This window comes from Bombyx mandarina, chromosome 11 (assembly GCF_030267445.1).
Source record: "Bombyx mandarina strain Sakado chromosome 11, ASM3026744v2".
Classification (NCBI taxonomy): domain Eukaryota; kingdom Metazoa; phylum Arthropoda; class Insecta; order Lepidoptera; family Bombycidae; genus Bombyx; species Bombyx mandarina.
The window spans coordinates 1,850,068-1,874,107 of record NC_143218.1 but is presented as its reverse complement, the minus strand read 5'-3'; the positions used below and the strand labels follow the sequence as shown (position 1 = coordinate 1,874,107).

General features: G+C 42.2%; 2 protein-coding genes across 7 annotated transcripts in view; one reads left to right on the top strand and one right to left on the bottom strand.

Annotated features, from left to right (window-relative positions):
- Invadolysin (leishmanolysin-like peptidase, invadolysin) overlaps positions 1 to 24,040 on the bottom strand; it is a 90,483-nt gene that overhangs the window by 19,036 nt on the left and 47,407 nt on the right. For all 4 annotated transcript variants that reach the window (XM_089731275.1, XM_089731278.1, XM_089731277.1 and 1 more), the window contains exons 2-4: positions 15,687 to 15,787; positions 14,143 to 14,173; positions 13,394 to 13,476 (exon numbers count right to left, since the gene is read on the bottom strand). In XM_089731275.1, the coding sequence (XP_089587401.1) occupies positions 13,394 to 13,476; positions 14,143 to 14,173; positions 15,687 to 15,787 (215 nt within the window). The remainder of the gene's footprint in view (positions 1 to 13,393; positions 13,477 to 14,142; positions 14,174 to 15,686; positions 15,788 to 24,040) is intronic.
- On the top strand, positions 1,838 to 9,660 carry LOC114246595 (uncharacterized). Of its 3 annotated transcripts, none has more exons than XM_089731281.1 (8): positions 1,838 to 1,973; positions 3,282 to 3,488; positions 4,472 to 4,615; positions 5,325 to 5,450; positions 6,136 to 6,310; positions 7,007 to 7,249; positions 7,742 to 7,883; positions 9,393 to 9,660. In XM_089731281.1, the coding sequence occupies exons 2-8, from the start codon at positions 3,282 to 3,284 to the stop codon at positions 9,523 to 9,525; spliced, it is 1,170 nt and encodes a 389-aa protein (XP_089587407.1). In that variant the 5' UTR covers positions 1,838 to 1,973; the 3' UTR covers positions 9,526 to 9,660. The 3 variants fall into 3 exon arrangements, with proteins under 3 accessions (XP_089587407.1, XP_089587406.1, XP_028034998.2); XM_089731280.1 differs by lacking the exon at positions 1,838 to 1,973 and adding an exon at positions 2,287 to 2,394; XM_028179197.2 differs by lacking the exon at positions 1,838 to 1,973 and adding an exon at positions 2,288 to 2,394 and having other exon boundaries at positions 4,490 to 4,615.

Here is a 24,040-nt window from a genome sequence, read left to right as displayed (position 1 = left end):
ATCAAACCCACAAAATTATAATTTGCCTAATTACTGGTGACAGGACCTCTTGTGAGTCTGCACGGGTAGGTACCCCCACCCTGCCTATTTCTGCCGTGAAGCAGTAATGCGTTTCGGTTTGAAGGGTGGGGCAGCCGTTGTAACCATACTGAGACTTTAGAACTTATATCTCAAAGTGGGTGGCGCATTTGCGTTGTAGATGTCTATGGGCTCCAATAACCACTTAACACCAGGTGGGCTGTGAGCTCGTCCACCCGTTTAAGCAATAAAAATAAATAAATAAAAAACCGAATTTTCTACGTCAGTGGCAACCAATTTAACAAGTATTCTGTTATCAAAATTCTAGACACGAGCGTGTGTTGAGATTAGGTTAGGCAAACAATACTGTAATAAATTATCACTGTGAACTATTTATCTTCGCTGTTTCGAAGCGAAGTCTCCGAAATAGGCAGGATTTTACTGGAGGTAAGACCTTATGTGAGTCCGCACGGGTAGGTACCACCACTCTGCCTATTTCTGCCGTGAAGTAGTAATGCGTTTCGGTTGGAAGGGCGGGGCGGCTGTTGTAGCTATACTAAGACCTTAGAACTCATATCTCGAGGTGGGTGGCGGCATTTACATTGTAGATGTCTATGGGCTCCAACACCAGGTGGTATGTGAACTCATCCACCAACTAAGCAATAAAAAAAGGATCGCGGTACCTAGTCGTACAGGCTCACAGTGCAATCTCTTTTGAGGTCCGAAGGCTTGAACGGACATTTTGAGGTCTCGACCGTGTCTCAAGCTAAGCGGGAAAAACGTCAATCGACTCTGGTAGAATAGCTTATAATAATCATAATTAGCTCCAACAACGCTATAAACAGAACATAATTAAAGCTACTTTTACGTCTTAAGCTCGCAGACTGTTAGACCACGAAAGCTTTGAAGCATTCCAAAAATGTGTACAAAATAGGACTAAATTTTTAAAAAGCATAAAGGATTCTCGTGAAAAACGACGAGGATATTACATAATATATATACAAAGCAGTTGCGTATTGTTACAAAGCTAACGGCTGTCGCGATCTTCAAGAGGAATCGGTCCGATTAATTTGAGTGTTCTATTCGTGGCTTTAGCGGACTAGGGGCGATCCACCGCCACGACCAAGCTCGTCCCATGACCCGGCGGCGTGTATACCCCCTCAAATTTCGAGTTATTTCGGTGGGAAACGGAATATTGGAAGCAGCTACGCGACTATAGATGAATCCCAAGAAATGAGTGGCGACAAAGCAGTGAAATTGTTGTCGACTAGGAAGGTGGAAGGTACGAGACCGAAGGGCAGGTCTGTCATGCGCTAGTCAGACCAAATCCGTGCAGCCATCGAGGACAGATCGACGTAGATTCTGAAATCGCACAGAGGACACGACCCTCAGCATTCGGGAATTTACGACGCTAGGCGGAGGGAGGTGGTGTGCATTACTCCTCTGTGGAGATCGGACGCTTGGGCGCAAGTGCAGCGGAGTCGTTTAGCGAGTAAGGCTCTAAATACCATACTTAAGCCCGCCCTCCGCTCCCAAAATCTGCGGACCGTCCAGTCCCATGTACCAGTAGCGTCGCCTATGCCCGGGGACCACGTAGAAGGCCCCAGAAAAAGGCACGCCATACCCGCGTGCTTTTTAAAGCACTAGCCGCAAAAACAAACGACAAAAAGGGGGCGCCGTGGCGCAACGTTGAAATACACACAACATTCGTTTATCTTATCAAATACGATAATTTTGTCGCCGGAATGAAAAGGCGGAATCAGTCTCTTTCGATTCTCCGGAATTTAAGCGCATTAAATGAAAAAAATCAAATAGATAAGGATTTGTTTTTTTTTTTTAATAGATTTTTCTTGCTGTTGTAAATATGCATACGAAATTACGATAACAAAATGTTTAGTGTGTGAAGTAATGATGAAATATTGAAATATTTGCCGATTCATTTGCTGTTTATCGAGGTGAGTTTTTTTTTTAAAATAATCGAATGTATTCGTCATAAGTCGAGTTTTGGTATGTAATACGCAGTTGTAACAACACTTTTATCCTGAGACCGGCATTGGTTGGAATTTTGTATTTACTGCCCAGATAGGTGAACTGGGGTGTTTATGATTGAAGGATTACTGGCGGCACGGAGGTCTTTCTAGTTTCACCAGGACAGGTAGGCGAGCAAAGGCTCAGCCAGGAGAGGTGGGATTAGCTAACAGCTGCCCGAGTGCCTCCAAAGGAGACTTAACAACTCAAGAGCAGCTGTTTCGCGAATGAATCCACTACGGAATCGGAATCGCGATCCGCTGAGAAGATCAGGCGAGGAACTCAGAGGGCTGATGGATGGTTACACGTCGAACTCTTTGCCGAGTTCGACGAGTACGGTTAAGTGAAGTAAGATTCGGTTTCAAGTGGTCATAGAAGACCGTGAATATCACACGCTAACTTAAGATACCTTCAGAAATAATACCTCAATAGTATCGTTCCACACTTCCCATAAGGATGAACTAAGGTTTTTGGAATTTGGAGTCCGTGGACATCACCTCTCAGTCAAAAATACCTTCAGAAATGGGATCGAAGCCTCAATTTCATCGTATCATGGATGTGGGAGCGAAGCAGTTACTCTTGAGTTATTAGGTCTCCTTTGGAGGCGCTCGGGTAGCTGTTGGCAAATCCCACCCCTACTGGCTGAGCCTTTGTTCGCTCAACTGTCCTGGTGAAACTGGTAAGGCCTCCGGGCCACCAGTAATCTCTCAAAAATAAAAAAAGGATGTAATGGCCTTTTACATGTCTGCTTAGTGGCGGATATAGACTGGACGGTATTACTTAGCCGTGTTGGTCCACAATACGTCCTACCTCCAGTAAATGTCAATTAATGATTGCTGTATGCTGATACAATACTTAGAGAACGTCCATGTTTATTCTCGGGTGAATACATCAGTACGCTTTTTGTCTTCATGGGAAGAGATGGGTTTGTTCTATTCTTTTACTATACAGCCAATTTAGGTCTACACTCAGCCGTTCTATGTTGACACTATAAAAACATTCTGATCCACACAGCCAAAACACGAACTTGTATCAATTAGCCGTATGTGAAACTGGATATTCCTCAACATACATGGCACCAGCCTCTCTCACTTATCTGCCTCTTTCACTTAAATGTTTTGACATTTTTACTGCCCGACCAACTGTGGGCATTTATCCTCCAGGGATCCACGCTTGGGGCAATCTAATCCAACTGAGACCATGATCATATTTCAACCGGCTTTATCTAATTTCAGATGAGGTCCCAATCTTCGGGCTACCAAGGTTATCCTTACATCAACCCACCGGTGGTGGAGGCACCTTCGGTAGACCCAGCATCGGCAGCAGCTAATGCCGCGCGGTGGTCGAATATGCCACGGCGACAAGTCACACGCTCAGATAAGGAAAGGGTGGTGTTTATTAACATCCCCCAGGATTTGGATCGACCGAGTCGGATTAATGAGGTAAAGGGTATTTTTTAATGGCTTCTATGGTCAGCATTTTGAAGTCGTCGTGGCCTAAAGGATAAGGGGTCCGGGGCATGCATATCTTGCGATGCACCGGTGTTCGAATCCCGCCGGGAAAGTACAAATTTTTCTAATGAAATACGTACTTAACAATTGTTCACCATTGACTTCCACGGTGAAAGAGTAACACCGTGTAATAAAAATCAAACCCGCAAAATTAAAATTTGCGTAATTACTGGTGGTGGGACCTCATGTGAGTCCACACGGGTAGGTACCACTACCCTGTCTATTTTTGCCATGAAGCAGCAATGAGCTTCGGTTTAAAGGGTGGGGCAGCCTTTGTATTGTAAAAACTGAGACCTTAGAACTCATATTTCAAGGTAGGTGGCGGCATTTACGTTGTAGATGTCTATGGGCTCCGGTAACCATTTACAATCAGATGGAACGTAAATATCGCCATTCACTTCACTATCCAAATATCTTCATGTGGTCGAAGTAGGATAAGAGTATCGAATAGATCTCGATCGATATGGATAGAACAAAAGCATGTATTCGCGTCATGACCAAGACAGGCAAGAAGTTGCAACCAGCCCGTGTACTCCTCTGTGTGATAAACGTGTACAGAAAAATCCCGCTAAATTTGTTATTGGTGGTGGATATATAAGCCTCCAGTCGGGCCAGTTTTGACGCTAAGCGGTCATGGGTTCCAATTTCAAGGATGAGGCAATAGCTCCACAATTCCATCGAAATTTCGACCTCATTTCTCAAGGTGGGTCATGGTGCTAACGCTGTGATGACCATGGGCTTCAGTTACCACTGTACAGAAGGTGGCTGTGGTGTTGGGTTATCTAATTTATCCATACAATAAACAAGAAAACACGTAAATACCTATATTGTTTTTATAAACCTGTTATAGAACCAGTTTTAAAGCATATCATCTCCAGTCATATACATAGATATGTATACATATTTTCGTCCAGTCGTATACATATTTTCAGGTACAAAATCCTACAACATCAAATGTAGCGTCGTCTGCTAATGATATTCCCACGGATCATCAGTTACCGGATAGAGCTGGTGGAAGCAACTTGCATCAGATCGATGACAACGAAAGAGACAGCCAGGTATATGTCGGGCGTCATATAGAATGGTCCACGGACTCTTGAAAACTGCGTTTTTGTTACGATTTATCTTTATTAATACGTGAAGCAAAACTTGGTACCCCTTTTTATGACAATTGCGCGGACAGAAGAGTATGAAATTTCCCACACTTATAGAGAATATAGAGGTGTGCACAATGTTAGTATATTTTTTTGATTATGCACTCTTTACTCTTATGTTTATTGCCAAACTTTTGTTATTGTTTAAAGTCTGTGGTCAGATTAAAAATAGATTAATATTGTTTATCTTTAATATTATGTGTCTTTAGCGTAGTCTTGGCGAAATCTGTGATTAAAGAAGTAAGGTCTTTGATGATAGAACCATCATAATGTTTAAACTTATAATTTTCATTAATAATTATGGTCGAATTTGGACCGCTTGGCGATCACTAGTTTTAATAAAGACGCAACATTAGGTGCTTAAAGAAACCGATTTGAGGGCGGGAGCGCTGATGAACTGATTGACTTTGGCCTCATTGCTCATATTGGCTATCGGGGTTTACGTTGATGTCAACGGACTCCGGTAACCGCTTAAGACCGTACGATAAACCAAAATTATCGTTTTAGCAACATGAACATTATCTGATCGTGATAAGTTTCGTGCATAGCAATAATTTTTTAATCAGATCCTGGTATTACCTAAGGTCCACTAAATCTTTGAAGTCTTCGGCAGGATCCCGTGAAAGACAATCCCGACGACGATCCGGTGGTGTACATAGATTTACCGAGCGATCCGTGCGGAGGCAACGCAGCTCATGCGAGAGAGGAAATCGAAGCCCCAGAACCGGGGTTCCTCCAGGTATTTCTGCATACTGATTTATCAGAAACCCTCCAAGGTGGCCTAAAGCATTAGTCGGCGGTTATGCTTGTATCGAGCGGTACGACTGCTTTCAAATCCTTCTGGCAGGCTCTAGTGAAATACGTACTTGACATGTATACGCGAATTACTTGCACGATGAAGAAAATGTATGGTCAAATAAAATGGTGCGCGTGAAACTTGGTGCATATGAAAGAAGTGAAAACTCTTTTGCGGTGTGTGGTATTGTGGTTTTCATCCTTAAATCAAATTTATCTTGTTATAAGGAATGCTAGCTCGCTTCCACGGTCGAGTGGTTCGCGAGACGCTCTGTCTATTTTCTCACTCTCGCTCTTCTTAAATTGTATCTTTTCTCTCTAGCAGTAACGAATCGGTCGAAAAGAAGGACGAGACATTCGGTTTAAATTACAATTTAAACTTTACATTTCTCAAGCTTTAAATATCCACTGACCGCGTGGCACAACTTGAAGACATATAGTTTCAATGCGCTCTCATGAATCAGAGAAGATCATAATTTTGGGTCGCATAGAAGGCAAGCGCGCCATGGTCAGAACTGGTTGTGGACTCTACCATGCGGCAGTCACATGTGGTCGCGACCTTCAGCAGTGAGGAAACGATGTAGAAGAAGAAGCTCTCAAAAGACTTTGTTCTTCCTTTTCTGTTTTAGGACACGATCTTTTACGACCCGTTCGACGATAGACGAATTGATATGCCAAAGGAAAACCCCGGTCTGCATTCCATTGGCTCCGAGACGGACAGCGCTTCGGGCCAGAGCGGTTCCGTACGAAGGCCCGCTCCGGAAAGACCCACCACTTTGGAGATCAACAGGATTTTAAGGCCCGGTAACGTTCATTCTATGGACATTTATTTTCGCAATTAGTTTGGGCGTTTGGTGACGGCAATAGAAGAACGTGAGAACGTGAATTTGTTTTCCGTCGTATTTTTCGTGCACTAATGACCGATTGGGTCGAATTCTAAATGCGAAGAGGCTTTTTTATATTGTTACCTACCTGATGCGAAGTGGGTACTGGAGCCCATAAATATTTACAACGTAAATGCGCCACCGACTTTGAGATATAAGTTCTAAGGTCTCAGTATAGTCACAACGACTGCCCCACCCTTCAAGCCGAAACGCATTGCTGCTTCACGGCAGAAATAGGTGGGGTGGTGGTACCTACCCGTGCGGACTCCCATGAGGTCCTACCACCAGTAGTAGCCAGTAGTAGACTTAAATGGCTTTCCTGTAATGTAAATCCAATTGCCATTCACCGCTCGATATATTAAGAGAATATGCAGTGTTTATATAATTGTAATTACAGAGAAATTTGCACAGTGGCTGCAATTACATAGAAGCCGATCTAGATCTGGATCCGCTCGAAGACTTTTCTGCGATTTCCGCGACACAATTAAAAACTACTTTCACGTTTAAGCCTCGGATTTGTTTTTAACATTATATCACGTCAGACGTTGCGATTGCTTTTCACTGGTCACCTAGGTTTTCGTCGTCCGAAATTAACACAAGATCCTTTTGGCTTCAGCACCTACGCCCAACTCTCCTGTCAGCGCCGGCACATCAATCAACTCGACGCCGTCGTCGAGATTCCCTGACGGCTACCACCTCAACAGGGCAACCCCGGAAACCAGTCTGCCGTCACCGCTGCCGGTGACCGCGTTTCCTGAACCGCCACCAGCTTACACCGAGATCGACGCGACCCCTTCGCCGCTAAGTACTCCGCCGCACCCTCAAGATTCAACTCCGCCGAGGACACAAGTCATAACAGGTTAAGCCCGAAGAACTACCAAGACCTTTCCAACCAATATAAAGTCTCTCCGGAACCTGTAGCAAACCCCAACCTTTTTTTTATTTATTGCTTAGAAGAGTGGACAAGCCCACCTGGTGTTAAGTGGTTACTGGAGCCCATAAACATCTACAACGTAGAAGCGCCACCCACTTTGAGATCTACGTTCTAAGGTGTCAGTATAGTTACAACGGCTACCCCACCCTTCAAACCGAAACGCATTACTGCTTCACGACAGAAATAGGTGGGTTGGTGGTACCTACTCGTGCGGGCTCACAAGAGGTCCTACCACCAGTAATAAGACAAGGTGACGAAGTCCTAGTTTTATCACACAACAAGCCTTTCCGTCTTCATAGCATCTCAACAGAACTAGGCCGAATGCTACCATCTTCCAGTAGATGCCGATTGGCTATCACTCGATGCGGTTCTGCGATAAACTTAACCAAACTTAGGAACTAATTTTGTAATTTTCAGCTACACCCATTTCCGGGGACATAGCAAACTCGTCTAGAAAGTACTTGGATTGCCACCACTGCGGCATGAGAGTACACACGCTGGTCGTGAGAGAAATAGGGCTCTTGAATCACGTCATAGCGCTGATCTGCTTTGTCCTCTGGTATATGTTTTTATTTTTTATTTCTTAAATACTGGTAGTAGGACCTCTTGTAAGTCCGCACGGGTAGGTACCACCACCCTGCCTATTTCTGTCGTGAAGGAGTAATGCGTTTCGGTTTGAAGAGTGGGGCAGCCGTTGTAACTATACTGAGACCTTAGAACTTATATCTCAAGGTGGGTGGCGTTGTAGATGTCTATAGGCTCCAGTAACCACTTAACACCAGGTGGCCTATAAGCTCGTCCACCCATATAAGCAATAAAAAAAAAATGGATGGGCGAGCGCATGGCCCTCCTCCTTGAGATACATTCCTTATGTCTGAGGGTCGTAACCATCTCCTCCCATTATCCTTGGTCTGGCCCATATGATGTTAAAAAGTTACCGGAGCCCATTGAGATTAACAGCCTAAATGCCGCCATCCGCTTTAAGACAAGAGTTTTGAATCTCAGTTTTACAGTACATCGGCTGGCCCCCCTTCAAACCGAAACGCATTACTACTTCACGGAACAAATAGGCTGGGTGGTGATACCTGCCTACCAGACTGCGCTCATGAGACAGATTTTGCGAATTTCTTCAAAAGTATTCCTATTACTTCCTTATCTTCGTTCAGCAGTTGTAACTTTACTGTTTTTTGTGCTGCTATCGGGCTTTAATAGGCTAACGTTGGAAGCCCGCATGGTGAATAAGGCTATACAAATCTTTATATATATATATATATATATATATTTCGTCTGTGCGTGTGTTTGTCACTGAACTCCTCCTAAACGGCTGGACCGATTTGAATGATTTTTTTTGTATGCATTTGGGTGGCACCCTGGATGGCTTAGATTCACAAATCAGCCCGGCAAATGGCGCTGCAGTCGGTATCTAGGTTATTTATCTTACCTAGAAATAACTTACATGGCAAAATAACATTTGCCGGGCCAGCTAATACCTAGTTTATAAATTTCTTACATAATTTGCATGAATGCATTATGTTTTGACTATGTAGGCATGGCTTTGAATAACACATCTAATCTCTGTCTGTGCATGACGAAAGGCAACTACGGGATTGAACGGATAATGGACAGCAGCATTATTACTGCTACAAGCTTAAACCGAGTAAAAGCGCGCGGCACGTCACTTGAATTAAGATCCCCAAGCTCTTAAGATGTTTGGAGGGCTTCTGACCACCGGGACGGACCTCTCCATCTTTCCTTCCGGAGCAAAAAAAAAGTCTATTGCGGGAATTATTATTTATTACGCAATCACGCCACGTTAACTGGTCCCGTACTAAGTTCGTAAAGAACTTGTGTTACAGATGTACCAGATAACGGAAATAAATGTAAGATTTTTATTATACACATACATATATTTCCTATACATCTATAGCCCTGGAAAAGACATTTTATATTTATCATACAAATATCTTCCCTTGGCCGGATTCGAATTCGCGACCCCTTTGTGTAGTGACCATGTCACTTACCACTACACCAGACGGCCGTAATAATTGATGAGCATCTGTTCTTCCAGCTTGCTGCCTCTCATCTGCCTGGTCTACTTATTGGACTGCTTCAAGAACCATAACCACTACTGCCCTAACTGCAACAAGGTCATCGGCTACCAGCTTCCCTTCAACTACAAGAAAATCTTCTACGTTAGCTGAGAAATCTCAACCGAATGATCTCTTGTTAGACGCGAAATTGGGTACTTAACAGAGCACTCTTTAGCAATGAGATTAATTCACACTTAGACCCTATGTTCCAAAACGGAAATTTCTTATAATAATTGTTAAACTGAAACCAAACCTTAAGAAACAAATCAAACAGTTAAATAGACAGAGCACGCATATATACGCTGAAAAGAAAGAACTTCAGACGCGACCGCTTACCGAAACGTAAGAGCCATTGGCCAATTTTTTATAACTATTTATTTATTTATTTTAATTTATTAGATGGGTAGACGAGCTCACGGATCACCTGGTATTAAGTGATTACCGGAGCCCATAGACATATACAACGTAAATTCTGCTCACATTGAGATATGATTTCTAAGGTCTCAGTACAGTTACAACGGCTCGCCTTTCAATCAGAAACGCATTACTGATTCACGGCAGAAATAGGCAGGGGGGTGGTACCTACCCGTGCGGACTCAGAAGAGGTCCTACCACAAGTAATTACGCAAATTATAATTTTGCGGGTTTTCATTTTTATTACACGATGTTATTCCTTCACCGTGTAAATCAATCGTGAACATTTGTTGAGTACGTATTTCATTAGAAAAATTGGTACCCGCCTGAGATTCGAACACCGGTGCATCGCTCAACACGAATGCAGCGGACGTCTTATCCGTTAGGCCACGACGACTCGGTTAAGGCAACATCGAAAACTTAAGATTAGAAGAGAATTAAATTGACTTCAAAAATGTTTTATTATCGAAAACATAATTTACGATAACGGCTCTATACCATTTTCTAGTCTGTTTGGCGTTTGATTTGTTTTTAACGTTCATTGCGTGCTATCGAAAAATTACAAAAAAAAAATTGTAAATAGACATGCTTTAACAAAAACCGACTTCAAATAGTAGAAAAAAAAAGATAATACACTAAAAACAATAATCACCGAAATCGGTTGGCGTGATATTGAGTTATTGAGTTTATTCATCTATTTGTCGCGCACGTACTTAATGCAAACTAGATTTTTTTTTTTTATAACGCCATCTTGTTTTGTCTTTAAAGCAGTTAGTTGCTCTCAATTAAGAAAAATAGTATTATTATTCGCCAATAGATGTCGGGAAGAGTCATAAAGTTGATTATCGATAAAGTTGATTATTGAAAAAAACGAATAAAACAACATTTTCTGAAAATAAATCGTAGCTAGATCGATTTATCGCCCCCGAAATCCTCTGTATACTAAATTTTATGAAAATCGTTGGAGCTGTTTCCGAGATTCAGATTATATATATATATATATATATCAAAGCAATAATTGCTCGTTTAAAGGTATAAGGATAAGATTTAAGACTTATACGGTTATCTCATGGATACCATTATCAGAACTGGACTAAATTGAAAAATGGGACCACACGGAAAGCGTCAGCTTTCTAATAAAAAAAGAATCATCAAAATCGATTCCCCCAGTCAAAAGTTATGAGGTAACAAACAAAACAAAAAAAACATACAGTCGAATTGAGGACCTCCTACTTTTTTGAAGTCGGTTAAAAATATTCAAATACGATCATTAATTACAAGGCTGTTTACAATAATTATATATCGAGGACCGAAATGATATTTGGTCTAAGCGAGATTTTTGCGACTTCACAGGAGAGCCATTTAAAGCTTAAAATTTCGAAAAAATATCATAACAACAAAAAACTTCTTCAGCTATTTTTGAATGGAGTAAGCTTAATTGAAGTTCAATTAAAAACATCGAACTGTTGATGCTGATACCAAATAAAACGCACCTTTAATTGAATATGCAATTTCGAAAAGGGCACATGTCGCATATTTTGTCAAATACGTTTTTTCATATACATGTAGTTTTGAGGCTTACCTACACCCATTTTATATAATAATTCCAGTAATTTTCAATTGCTAATTAACACTAAAATATATATCAAAATTTATATTTTTTAAATTTTACACTGCTTTAGAAAATAATCAGTTTTTTTTTTCATTTCCTGAACATTTTACATTTTCAGAGATGTGCCCTTTTCGAAATTGCATATTCAATTGCAAAGATTAATGTCGCCTAAATAAAATGATATTACCCACTTAACAGAGATGTTTTATTTTTTATATGTACATCGGATTGTTGTGGTCTTTAGAAGGTAAACTACAGTATAAGTGTGGATTATGAATACGACCACCCTGCCAAGAGTGCATACGACTGAGAAGAAGAATGAATACGAAGAAAAAAGTCCAAACTCCAACATAATATTGATTTTTTAATACGCTTTTATTAGCTTCAGACGTATGTATGTTTGTACCGGAATCTTTGAACATGATTTTGACCCCCTTCAAAACGTCGGATTAACTCGAAATTTGGTATACTTATTAAGAACCGATGAAAATTCAATATTAAAATAGAGAAAAAAAAAATTATGTGGTGTCGTGGGACACCAGGTAGGAACGAAGTCTCTTCGGCTAATGTAGAATCGACACAAATTGCAAAAAAAATCGTGCTCAATTTTATGTTGGTTTTCGTGATTTTTCTCTTAAATTTTGCTGATTAATTTTTATTTAAGTACAAGAAAGTATTTAGGAAATTCAGTATTTTAGGAAATAATAAATTACTTAAAATAAAAAAACATTGTAATTCAAATTATCAACTAAAATAACAAAATATGTCTCTTTATTTTTGTTTGACAACATAAAATTACATAGAAATAGAAAAATAGAAATAATAATAGAAAGAGAATGGATGAGAGAACGAAAAGAAAGAGGGAGAAAGAGAAAGGTATTATACACTACTCGCTTGTGTATGCGACTGTCGCGCCTGCGCACGTCTCATTTAACGGTTTTATTCCACGCACTTTTTTCCACGGATTTTTGCTTACGGTTTTACTATCACATTTTTTTCAGTTCGGTCGCGCAGCAAAATCCCTATCCCCTCCAAACCTGCCGTAAGGAACTTCGTTCCAAAAATTAAAAAAATTGAAATTCAGCTAAAAAATGAAAAATAAATAATAGTTTAAAAAAACTAACAAAATACGCTTTTATAGAAAATCCAACTAAAAAATAGAAAATAAATTTTAATAAATTTGAATTAAAAATAGTGTAAGAAAAAATGATTTTATTGTAAAAAAGCGTGGGGTGCTTTTCAGGATATTATCAAAATAGCCCTTCTACTCATATCTGTTCATAAAATATTTATAACTACTGATACCATGCACCCCACGCTTTTTTTACAATAAAATCAATTTTTCTTAAACTATTTTTAATTGAAATTTATTAAAATTTATTTTCTATTTTTTAGTTGGATTTTCTATAAAAGCGTATTTCGTTAGTTTTTTTAAACTATTATTTATTTTCCTACCTACTCTAGTGACCTCGAGAGGTCTTACCAGATTCAACAGGCGAGTAGGTGCGCTCACGGGTACAACCTGAGATGATTTGCTAACTCTGGTCCTAGCAAGAGCATTGCCTCGCTAAATCTGCCATCGGATCGGAAACGCGACCCACTGAGAAGATTTTATTTTTATTTTTTTATTGCTTAGATGTGTGGACGAGCTCACAGCCCACCTGGTGTTAAGTGGTTACTGGAGCTCATAGACATCTACAACGTAAATTCAACCGCCCTCCTTGAGACATGAGTTCTAAGGTCTCAGTACAGTACAACGGCTGCTCCGCCCTTCAAACCGAAACGCATTACTGCTTCACGGCAGAAATAGGCAGGGTGGTGGTACCTACCCGTGCGGACTCACAAGACGTCCTACCGCCAGTGAACACTTGACTATTACGTGATCGTAAGCCGACATGTGCTGCAAAGGTTTTTTTAAAAGACCACAGTAAGGTTAGGTACTAATAAACTTACCTATTCAATTTGATCGGTCCTCCTGTCTTCCTGACCTTCAGGGCTCGTTCCCAGAACTGGACCGCATCCGGGAGTATCGTATTCTGCGGAAACACCAGCGATTGACAGCATTAATAACACTCTAATATCTGTGTTAATGCACAGTATGGTTTCTTTAATCCTTCGATAGCCGTGTCCTACGCGGCACACTGAAGTAATAATTTTATTTATTGCTTAGATGGGTGGACGAGCTCACAGCCCACCTGGTGTTAAGTGGTTACTGGAGCCCACAAACATCTACAACGTAAACCCACTTGAGATATAAACTCTAAGGTTGCTTCACTGCTTCACGGCAGAAATAGGCAGGGTGGTGGCACCTACCCGTGCGGACTCACAGGAGGTCCTACCGCCAGTAATTACTCAAATTATAATTTTTGGTATTGCCATTTAGATGTGTTCTTGAGTTATTCATCTATTTGTCGCGCACGTACTTAATGCAAATTTAAGACTTATATGGTTTTCTCATGGACGCCATTATCAGAACTGGACTAAATTGAAATGGGATCACACGGAAAGCGTCAGTTTACTAATAAACAAAAGAATCATCAAAATCGATTCACACAGTCAAAAGTTATGAGGTAACAAACATTAAAAAAACATACAGCCGAATTGAGAAACTCCTTCTTTTTTGAAGTAGGTTAAAAATCAGTTTTAATTATGTAAAAAATTTGGTGAAAACCGAAGGAAATAGTAGTATAGCTAACACTCACGTTTATCATGTAGAATTTCTCCGGTTCCAATCTGTAACCAAGACACGAGGGATCAATAGGCATTGATGAAAGCCGTCAGAAACAAGCTAGTTGGTCCTGTAAGTTCTTAGCGGCTTATTAATCGATAACCACGGGCTGCACCCACGAAAAAGTGTCACGTTCCGCCTGAGCCTGAGCGTGCGAGCGAGAGCGCCGAACAAGCGATAGAGAGGCACGATCGGCCGAAGCGTTGACTTGTGACACGTTTATCTCTGTTCTCGCGTGACGTCAGAGCTAGCAGTTCAAATAGTTTCGCTACTGACGTTATCACGTAAAACTATCGTACGTTTTTTTTTTTTTTCCTACCTATGCTGATAGCCTTGAGAGGCTATTTCAGCTTCGCCCTAACGTTTGTAGGTGAGCTCGCGGGGCTCAACCGGAGAGTTGCTAACACTGACCCTAGCAAGAGCAGTGCTTCGCAGAACCTACCACCGGATCGGAAACGCGACCCACTGAGAAGATCCGGCGAGAAACTCAGTGGGCTGTGTCTATGGGTTAGTTCACTCGTCGAGCCCTTCGTCGCAAGCGACGGGTTCGACGAGGACGGTAACCGATATCGTCCGTAAGCCGATTTTACAGACATCCAATTATTATTTTTGCAAAGCTATTGTAGCCCTTCTTCATAAAATTGACACTTTGGTACCCGGTTGTATGGTAATTGGCTAGTAATTGGTACGTGGTTTCCAGTCGAAACCACGATGAACACCGCCACCACCGGAGCAGAGTTCATCCATACTACCTGGAGCCACTGCGTTCATCCACAGAGCGCTTCCAGAGATCTTTTTGGTCACGTACCATCCGGCTATGAAATGAGCTCCCCTCCACGGTGTTTCCTGAGCGCTATGACATGTCCTTCTTCAAACGAGGCTTGTGGAGAGTACTTAACGGTAGGCAGCGGCTTGGCTCTGCCCCTGGCATTGCTGGAGTCCATGGATGACAGTAACCACTCACCATCAGGTGGGCCGTATGCTCGTCTGCATACAAGGGCAATTAAAAACGATGAGCAAGAATAGATTTTCTTGATGAAGCGTCTTATGAGCTACCACGGGTCTAAGGGGAAGTCGCTATGTTTTTTTTTTGCTTAGATGGGTGGACGTGCCCACAGCCCACCTGGTGTTAAGTGGTTACTGGAGCCCATAGACATCTACAATGTAAATGCACCACGTACCTTGAGATATACCCTTCAAACCGAAACGCATTACTGCTTCACGGCAGAAATAGGCAGGGCGGTGGTACCTACCCGTGCGGACTCACAAGAGGTCCTACCACGTACCAAGGAACATATCCTTAAATTCACGTTTCATGCTCAACAAGGCTCACTTGGTAAGTGATTACTGGAGCCCATAGACCTCAACAACGTAAATACGGCCACAAGTTTTAAGTCCCAGTTTTATATAGTACAACGAATGGCATTTAAATAGCAACGCATTAATGCTTCCTGGTATGTAGTATATTCGCGGTACCTTGAAAACCCACAAGACCAGCAAACAGGTTTAACAGCTTACCTGTACACGGAATGATCATAAAAAATGGTTATCCTTAATGGCTGATCGATGCTTCGCTTCTTGACCAAGTGTGCTGACTCTATGTGGACTCCACGCACGACCTGTCGACAAACAGAAGCACATACAATAACGGTTTGGGTGTTATCTATATATAAATGCGTGAAGTAAAAACTTTGTATCCCCTTTTTACGAAAATTGCGCGGACGGAGGAGTATGAAATTTCCCACATTTATAGAGAATATAGAGTAGGAGTGCAGAATGTGTGTGTGAAAGGCTTCAAACCGAAACGCACTACTGCTTCACGGCAGAAATAGGCAGGGTAGTGATACCTACCCGTGCGGACTCACAAGAGGTCCTACCACGTACCAAGGAACATATCCTTATGTTCACGTTTCATGCTCAACAAGGCTCACTTGGTAAGTGATTACTGGAGCCCATAGACCTCAACAACGTAAATACGGCCACAAGTTTTAAGTCCCAGTTTTATATAGTACAACGAATGGCATTTAAATAGCGGAGTAAAGATATCGAATCTCAGGTACGCGGACGATACCACCCTCTTCGCTTCATCGGAAAATGAAATGGCGGAGCTACTTCACAAACTGGAAACTGTCAGTATGGAAATGGGGCTTGCTATTAATAAATCCAAGACCAAGCTAATGATTATTGACCGTTTCAAAGCTATCCAACGCAACAATCTCCTACATGACTACGAAACCGTAACCCAGTTCCCATACCTTGGCTCACTGATTACCAACAAAGGAAGTAGCGAACCGGAAATACGGAGACGGACTGGCATGGCAAAATCTGCAATGACCCAACTGAGCAAAATCTGGAGAGACCGTAATATTACCCACCGAACTAAAATACATCTGGTCCGCACCCTTGTCTTCTCCATTGCTCTATATAGTGCAGAGACGTGGACACTCAAAGCCGCAGATAGGCAGAGAATCGACGCTTTTGAGATGTGGTGCTGGCGACGTATGCTACGAATACCATGGACGGCCCGCCGCACCAACATATCTATTCTCAGGCAGTTAAAAATAGAAAAGATTCATCGTCTATCCACAATCTGCCTACAAAGAATATTGTGGTATTTTGGTCATATTGCACGTAGGGATACCAGCAATTTGGAACGCCTTGTGGTGACCGGTAAAATAGAGGGAAAAAGGCCTAGGGGTAGAGGTCCCAAACGATGGTCGGACCAAATAGCGGAGGAACTGGGAATACCTATCAGCGACGCACTCCACCGGGCTGCAGGGCGGGATCGATGGAGACAGTTGGTTGACGAAATCGGACGGAGTCACGATCCTCAGCAGTGAGGAACCGATCGAAGAGAGAGAGTGGTACCTACCCGTGGGAACTCACAAGAGGTCCTACCACCAGTATACGCCAATTGTAATTTTACGGGTTTGATTTTTATTACACGTAGTTATTACTTCACCGTGGAAGTCAATCGTGAACAATTTCTAAGTACGAATTTCATTAGAAAAATTGGTACCTGCCGGCAGGATGCCGAACGCCGATGCATCGATAGATACGAATGCACCGGATGTCTCATCCTTTAGGCCACGACGACTATCAAGTCCCTTAAGTTTCCCAGAGTCAACTAGATATTCCGGCGTCTTAGTAACAGTAAATCGACATAATTACTTGCTGCGTAGGGCACTGGTGACCTACACGACAGTAAGTGTAGCTAAGATGGACGAAGCCGCGGCCGGAAAGCTAGTTTTTTTTTTTATGATTGAAAGATTACTGGTGGCCCGTAGGCCTTTCCAGCTTCACTAGCACAGGTGGGCGAGCAAAGGCTCAGCCAGGAGGGGTGGGATTTGCTAACAACTGCCCGAGCGCCTCCGAAGGAGACCTAGTCTAAGCTAGGAAAGCTAGTCTATACGAGAACAAATTACGGCTTAAAATCTCAGGTAAATACTGCCTCGACTTGTCTCGATTCATCGCAGAACTCAAAACTAATTAAAATATACACAAAAAAACACGTATAAAACAAGTCTTCCGCGACGCCGCCACACGCGAATTTATTATGTTGCCGAGTAACAAAATAATTTATGTGTTCTCCGAGAGTTTCTAGAATGTTAATGTTTTTTCCACGTCTAACATGTTAGCGGCGGGCATTCTGTTCTTATAGTTTTTTGATGTGAAACATCTATAGCCGCACGTAAAACCGATTTCTGGTGTTTCCGAGTTCTGGTGATATATTTAAACAGTATATATGCAGTAGTCTGTACGGTGTGGCGACGCGTCGCCATGCGCAATCGACTGTGCGATTCTCTCTGTGTTTTACTTGAAAACAAAAATTTTTTTCGTAATATTTTATTTTATCATTATGAGATATTTAGTTCCTATCACAATCTGTTCTTTTCTGCATATTACTTTTACAAAATAATTTCGATGTTCACATCTGCCAGGCGTCCCGTGACGGCTCACATTTTTTTTTATGTTGCTGTGTTACTGGTGTCCCAGAGACCTTTCTCCAGGACAGGTGGGAGAGCAAGAGCTCAGCCAGGAGTGGAATTTGCTAACAGCTGCCCGAGCGCCTCCAAAGGAGACCTAACAGCTCAAGAGTAACTGCTTCGCGAATGAATCTACAATCGGATCGGAATCGCGACCCGCTGAGAAGATCCGGCGGAAACTCAGCGGTCTGATGTTTAGGTTAGGTTGCACGTCGACCTCTTTGTCGAGTTCGACGAGTACGGTTACCGGGGTCCCTAAGCCTGCTCCTAGTGTTAGAGCTGAAGGCGTCTAATGCAAGGGTTATTGGATCTAATGGAACCGTAAGGACGTGTCCTAGGACTGTTCTCATCATACATCTTAGATACGCATACACACATTTGCATGCCTTAACTAAATCGTTTCTTTTTTATTATCTTTGTAGGCTGACGAGCGTACGGCCCACCTGACGGTGAGTGATTAGCGACGATCGCGGAAGTCAGCAATGCCATGAGCATAGCCAAGCTGCTGCCTACCTTATTTTATTGCGACCTCAACACGACAAAGATGTCCAGGTCTTTCTACCTCCTAGAGAGATGCGGCATATAAGCCTCGCTTCACACTTCAGGTATCAGATAATGTATTTCATTTTTATCCGACTTAAAAAAAGGGGGAAGTTATCAATTCGATTGTATTTTTTATGGTTTTTATTATTAGTTACCTCAGAACTTTCTTCTAAATGAACAAAGATATCGATGATTCCTATATCGTTTCAAAGCTGGTCCTTCTCGTCTGGTCCAATTTATAAAGATGCCAGGAGACGTTTTAGAATTATCCTTTAATGCATATTTAACCCACAGACATCACCCACGGAGCTCCTCGGCGGATCTTCTCAGTGAGTCGCGATTCCGGTGGTAGTTCTAGCGAAGCTCTTGGCTTCCAGCTCCCTGTTTGTACCATTTCATCCAGGCAGCATCGGAGTCGAAGCCTGTAGTCTACACCACGAAGCGCTTAGCTAAGCATTCTCGTCGTCTCGACTAAAGCCCCCCAGTGTGCTTAGTGCGAGTTTTTTAACGTTCTCGATAGCGTAAAAGTTAACATCACACGTCATTTCGGATCCTCCCGATCCACTAACGGAGCTTTTAGGTATCTCAAGCACCGGTCGTCGTTCTCGTCGAACCCGTCGCTTGCGAGGAAGGGCTCGCCGAGTAAACTAACCCACAGACAGCCCACTGAGTTTCTCGCCGGATCTTACGTTACAAAACAGTTACGTTACAGAACGTTAAAAACTCGCCCTAAGCATACTCAGGTCTGTGTCCACGAAACCACAATGCACTCCGCGGTGCAACGCAATATGTTTATTTACAAACATGACCACACCGGACCAATGAAACGTACAGACGAGCGCGGAAGTGTTTAGTTAAGTTTTACGAGACACTTCTGATTTTTTAATGTGACAGTACGTTAGCCATTATACAGGGCAATCTCGATATAACAAATCGAAAGGGGACAAGTAAATATTCGTTATATCAAGTAATTCGGTACACTGAAGGTTAGGTTGGTCTACCATTTGTTTATAACGAGGTAAAAAAAAATAGTTTTATTCACCTCAACATTACGCGAACAACTTCAACTAACAAATGACAACACATTTTTATCAAATTACTTTCCCTTTGTATTCCCTTTGTTGTTAAAAAATCCCTAACCTACAATATCTTTCTGTACATCGCTGGCTGATAGAGATTATTTCTGTTCCACGGCAAGTGACGTGAGCAGCTGTTTGGGATGTTCCACCTTTACATCATCCCGCCACCGGAATAGAGTTCATCCGTACTAACTAGAGCCGGAGAAATCACTCGGGCATTGTACAACTATGCTCACGAAAGAACTTCCCTCAACGATCTAGATACGTGTGACATGAACTTCTTATAAAACGACGTTCTGGCTGTGCTCCCAGCATTAGCCATATCCACGAGCAACGATCACTCAAAATCAGGTGAATCTACCCACGCATCAAGTCTGCCCCTTCCAACACTACATGACGATCACGATCACTCTGTCAAGAGTGACACGATTGAGAAGAAGATAGCAAAACTCTCTGCTGACACAGGGTTTATTAATTACCTTTTCTTGTTACATCTCTCCAGCCAGATATTAACAAACCTCCTTCTTCTTTTTCTCCACCTTAACCCACTAGGTGGGATCGGTACAGCGAATTTTTCTATTCCATTCTCTTCTATCAGGCGTCATCTCAACACTACTCCTCTCTCTCTCATATCATCATTCACACACTCCATCCATGTCTTCTTCGGTCGACCTCTTCCCCCTCTACCTTGCATTACCATTTCCATACACCTCCTAGTAGTCACATTCATCTCTTCTCTACGCATCACATGTTCATACCACGCTCGATAAAAATTAAATTGATTTTCTTGTTGACTGTACATCGGTTGAGACATTCGAGACACGATCTAAATGAATTAACACTTGCGCATATTCAACATGCAGGCATTAAATTACCGTATGCAATATTAATACTAATAGAGTCATTGTTTATATGCGTTTCTGACCGTATATGCGAATATTTAAGGTGCGGGATTTTTCTCATGTTGCTCTAAGTTTTGGCAATTTTTTTATGACCGCCTGCCTGACTTCAACTCTCTTTGGAAACGCTTTTGTTGACCTTAGGTCTAGGTTGTATTGGCTTCGGTCAGGCTTTAGCTCTTGTTCGCCTTCTACGACGCCCATGAGCTAAGTTTGGGTTGGGGGTATTCTAAGGCGGCCACCACACGCTTACCTAGAGGAAGAGGATTAGGTAGACTTAAGAAGAGAGAGAGAGAGAGTATTCTTTATTGTACACCTAAAAAACAATGCGAAACATTAAGCACAAAAAAGTACAATTGCCGGTCTTATCGCTAAGACAACCATCGGGTGGACAAGAATCATTTAGAAACGAATTACACGCGGTGTCAATATATATATACATATATTATATAAAAGGCAAACATCCAATCCTCCCCAGAAACAGTCAGTTTAAGTCGTCACGGCCTAAAGGATAAGACGTCCGGTGCATTCGTATCGAACGGTGCAACCGTGTTCGAATCCCGCAGGCGGGTACCAATTTTTCTAATGAAATATGTACTTAACAAATGTCCACGGTTGACTTCCACGGTGTAAGAATAACAAAACGTGTAATAAAAATCAAACCCGCAAAATTATAATTTGCGTAATTACTGGTGGTAGGACCTCCTGTGAGTCCGCACGGGTAGGTACCACCGCCCTACCTATTTCAGCGGTTTAAAGGGTGGGGCAGCCGTTGTAACTATACTGAGACCTTAGAACTCATATTTCAAGGTGGTTGGCGGCATTTACGTTGTAGATGTCTATGGGCTCCGGTAACCATTTAACACCAGGGGGACTGTGAGCTCGTCGACAAGTCTATGCAATAAGAAAAAGACAGAACCCAGGAAAGGTATGTTTCATCGTGATCAATGAAACCAGACGCGTGGCCCACACCAAGAACAACTCTTACGATACACCGCCAGCTGGTCGCAAGAGTATCAGATTGCAGCTAAACATCATGCTGTCTCCAACCCCTCCGATCCCTCAAGATACGACGATATTGCTGATATTTTGCCGCGAAGAATCCGCGCAAGTTAACTCCAGCAAGAAAACAAACTCGAACCTTCTTTGACCACGATTTGAAGATGTATCTTCATAAATTTAAGAATCTCATGAATTATTCATGTTACGTCTTAATCTAAATTTAGTATTTCGAGTTAAGACTCTAAAAACGTCTTATGTATATAAATTGTAATTAATGTCGTTTGGGTATTTGAGGCGTTTGCGTATCGAAATTTAATTTTAATTCTGTCTGGATGAAAGAACTAAATTTTGCGTTTTTTTTTTCCTACCTATTCTGATAGCCTTGAGGGGCAATTTCAGCTTCGCCTTGACGTGTGAGTGAGCTCACGGGGTTCAAACCGGAGTGTTGCTGACACTGGCCCTAGCAAGAGCAGTGCTTCACAGAATCTAGCATAGGATCGGAAACACGACTCACTGAGAAGATCCGGCTGATGGTATTTTGAGACAGGGAACCTGTTGTGACCACAACTGTTGAGTAGCAACAACCTCCGAAATATTAAGCTCGCGTTAAGACAGCCGCTATGCAAGTGAGACTTCGAGTGAAGAGGGCCTATATGATGGCAGTGGTGGCATGCGCGTGCCTATGTCTGGGAGCCCGTAGTCAGATGGGCCGTAAGCACATCTCTAGGCATATGCCAACGACCAACAATTGAATCAAAGTTCTCTTCTCGCTTTCAGCCCACAGACGTCCACTGCTGACCATAGGCCTCCCCCAAGCCTCGCCCCAAAAATAGATCCTGCGCTGCCTACCCCCATATCGATTCCCGCGAACCTCAATAGGTCGTCGATCCATCTTTTGAAAGGCCTACCCACACTAAGTACATCTCCATTCTTAATTATCTTCGATTCATTCCCTCGTAATTCGAGGGGTTTATTCCCCATTTGTATGACGCAATCCATATCGCGAGAGATGTCGCGGCGTGATGCTCTCATTGATTCCTATATTTTATGTAATTTCTTTTTCCAGCCACGTTCACTGGTAGTAAACTACATAACGAGGGGTGAAAGTTTATTGGTTTAATTAAGCGATATTTCTTGAGCCTATTGCCACTTCAATGTCACAGTAATTTGGACTAAGTCGGTTACCATGGCTCTCCTGTGAATGTTTTTTTTTATTGCTTAGATGGGTGGACGAGCTCACAGCCCACCTGGTGTGAAGTGGTTACTGAAGCCCATAGACATCCACAACGTAAATGCACCACCCACCTTGAGATATAAGTTCTAAGGTGTCAAATATAGTTACAACGGCTGCCCCACCCTTCAAACCGAAACGCATTACTGCTTCACGGCAGAAATAGGCAGGGCGGTGGTACCCACCCGCGCGGACTCACATGAGGTCCTACCACCAGTAAAAAGAATGTCCTCATTTCTGATTTGATCTCGCAGGAAAACTCCGAGCATAGCCCTCTCCCTCTCTATTGCTCTTTGGGTAAGCTTCAGCTTTCTAATAAGAACCAAAGGACCATCGTGAGCGACCACGAAATAAAGCCTTCATCAAACAGAACGCGTACTTAGCGTGCGTCAGAGCGCTACGCTATGACGCTATGACGCTAAGCGCTATAGCGCTGGCGCTCTGTGTGACGGTATGTTACCACAGTAATACATCACATCTCGGCGTTATAGCGCGGCGTCAGTTTAACGCTCTGACGCGCGCTAATTACGCGTTCTGTTTGACGAAGCCGTAAGAGTTACGAAATTTTAAATTTAAAAAAAACAATTGAATCCAAACCGTAAGCGTTTTTATCCAATATCTATCATATATTAAGAGCTAAAATCAAATCAAAACCAACCTTAATAAATAATAACTTAAGATATTTAAAAACAAAAAAAAAACAGTTTTGTGTTCGGTTCCTAAAATTGAAAATACTTTTTGGCGTTTTCAATATAATCCGATCTTTTTTTAGCGGCCATTTTCATGATCCTTCGAACGTAAGTATCATTTTTTAGTGCCCTCTTAATTTCGGTCTGGTCCAGCATCGTTAGGACGGTAGAGAGAGGTCTCTTCGTTTTTTCCTTACTCATTTCAATTTGCGTTTCGTTTTGTTTCTTCTCCACGTCGTCAATTAACTGATCGAAATCATTTTTCGTTTCAATGTTTTCTTTTGTTTTTGAATATCTCAGAACGTTTCCCTCGCTCTTCAATCGGTTAATGAACTCCATTTGTCTGATTAAAATCTTTTTCATTTCTAATTCAATCGAATTCGTCGGTACGAAGTTGAGTTTTAATAAGTCGTCGTTTCCTCTCTCGCTTAATTCCCGGTCGT